Source organism: Mus pahari, unplaced genomic scaffold (genome assembly GCF_900095145.1).
Source record: "Mus pahari unplaced genomic scaffold, PAHARI_EIJ_v1.1 scaffold_11165_1, whole genome shotgun sequence".
Taxonomy (NCBI): Eukaryota; Metazoa; Chordata; class Mammalia; order Rodentia; family Muridae; genus Mus; species Mus pahari.
The window spans coordinates 12,729-15,198 of record NW_018392459.1 but is presented as its reverse complement, the minus strand read 5'-3'; the positions used below and the strand labels follow the sequence as shown (position 1 = coordinate 15,198).

Genomic DNA, 2,470 nt, shown 5'->3' with positions numbered 1-2,470 from the left:
AACAGTAAATGTGTTATGGATTGTTTAAGCTAATTCCTCATTAAATTTAATCAGTACAAATATTGTTACCATGTAACAATTAGCCTATAAATACATAAATATGTCACATATACAATACTCTTATTCAAACATAAGTAGAATTATTATGTACCAATTTGAAAATTAAAAACATAGTAAAACAGTGAAAAATTAGTAAATACTGAAGAAAATAGAAAGTAAGGAAAGGAAGTGGTAGAAAAAGTACCATGAAAAAAGAAATGTTCACTATAGCATAGAAAATAAGGAAAGCCCTGTTTATACTATTCCCTAATGTTCTTTCTTAGCATCATCAACATCATGAAGAGAGGAAACATTTCAGAATCTACAGAATTCCATCTCATGGGTCTATCAGATAATCAAGAACTGCAGCCTGTCCTATTTGGAGTCTTTCTGTCCATATATCTGATCACAGTGTTTGGGAACCTTTTCATAATACTAGCCACAATTTTTGATTCCAATCTCCACACCCCAATGTACTTCTTCATTTCCAACCTCTCTTTCATTGATATCTGTTTCACCACTACCACCATCCCAAAAATGCTGGTGAACATACAGGCTCAGGACAGCTCGATCAGTTATATAGGCTGCCTCACTCAAATCTGCTTTGTCCTAGCTTTTGCAGGATTGGAAAATGAAATTCTGGTAATGATGGCCTATGACAGGTTTGTGGCTATCTGTCATCCACTGAGGTACACTGCCATCATGAATCCCAAACTTTGTGGGGTGATGGTTTTGTTGTCCTTCTTGCTAAGTATCCTAGATGCTCTGCTCCACACTTTGATGGCACTGCGTCTCTCATTCTGCTCAAAGGTGGAAATTCCTCACTTTTTTTGTGAATTGGCACATATTCTCAAGCTTGCATGTTCCAATATTCTCATCAATAATATTCTGGTGTATTTGGTGACAAGTCTGTTTGGTGTTCTTCCACTGTCTGGTATAATTTACTCTTATACTAGAATTATCTCCTCTGTTTTGAAAATTCCATCAGCTGCAGGAAAATACAAAGTATTCTCCACATGTGTATCACATTTAGTAGTGGTTATTTTGTTCTATGGGACAGGTTTTGGTGTTTATTTGAGTTCTGCTGGCACTCATAGCTCCAGAAAGAGTGCAATAGCCTCTGTGATGTACACAGTGATCACTCCCATGATGAATCCCTTTATATACAGCTTGAGGAATAAAGACATGGTTGAGGCTTTCAAGAAACTGATCTCTAGAATAACAACTTCCCTTTGATGTGCCACCTTATGTGCTGAATTATTAATATTAAGAGATCCAAAATGCAACACCAATGAGTTTTTGGGCATTAAACCATACATCAGATAGTGGAACATGAGAACTGTGGTTTGGACCACTTGAATGTAAATTCTATCTGTGGCATATTTTAGTTAAGTATCTTTTGACATTTTAAACTATCCTGTTTACTTTTCTATGAAGTGAATATTAAATTAATTTCTGCATTATTCTTCACTAGTATATGATGCATTACTTAATTTGTGGAGTAGATATAATGAATGTAATATATACATATGTATGTAGATGTGCCTATACATGTGCACATATGTTTAAGGTTCCCAAATTTTTTAACTGAAATATTTTGGGAATGTCTATTGTGTGTCCTGACAAGAGAATGGGTACAGTATTATATGGGACAGCAGAGATTGCTCAAAATTTGCTACATTCCTGAGAAATACACAACAAACTGGGTAACAACTGACAATAGCTGCATTCTTCTAGTTTTCTGTACACTTTGTAGGTAGTTAGAAAGTTAGTAGAAAACATTTGGACCATGTCTACTCATTGTCTTGTCCAATTAATTTTTATTCCCGTGAAGCTGGAGATGGCTCCTTGAAAATCTTTCAATTTTCTGCACTCCAAGATATGTGAAGTGTGTTTACCTCCTGAGTTTCATATTTTAGAATACAATCATATTTAAAAAATGACTTCTCTTCAAGAAATTGTTAGGCACTTAAAATTACATTCATGCAGGTGAAGAAAATATTAAAATATGTGATAAGTAAAAATGGGGAGAGAAAACAGACACAACAGGGTATTAAAGAGGAAAATGACTGGAAGTATCAGAGGGGATGAAGAAATGAAGACTATAGAGACTATTTTTAGTGCACATTTGAAAATGCTGTGAAAAGACAAAGTTCGGAGCTAAGATCGAAGGAAAGACCATTCAGAGACTGCCCCACCCGGGGATCCATCCCATATACAACCACCAAACCCAGACACTATTGCATATGCCAGAAGATTTTGCTGTCAGGATCCTGACATAGTTCTCTCATGTGAGTCTATGCTAATGCCTTGCAAATTCAGAAGTGGATGCTCACAGTCATCTATTGGATGGAACACAGGGCCACCAATGAAGGAGCTAGAGAAAGTATCCAAGGACCTAAAGGGATCTGCAATCCTATAGGAGGAACAA

The 2,470-nt window shown here is 36.0% G+C and overlaps 1 protein-coding gene across 1 annotated transcript; it reads left to right on the top strand.

Moving 5' to 3' along the window:
- Positions 1 to 336: 336 nt before the first annotated feature.
- Positions 337 to 1,275, top strand: LOC110315045 (olfactory receptor 7G3-like). The gene has a single exon (XM_021189208.1). The coding sequence runs from the start codon at positions 337 to 339 to the stop codon at positions 1,273 to 1,275; it is 939 nt and encodes a 312-aa protein (XP_021044867.1).
- Positions 1,276 to 2,470: the final 1,195 nt, after the last annotated feature.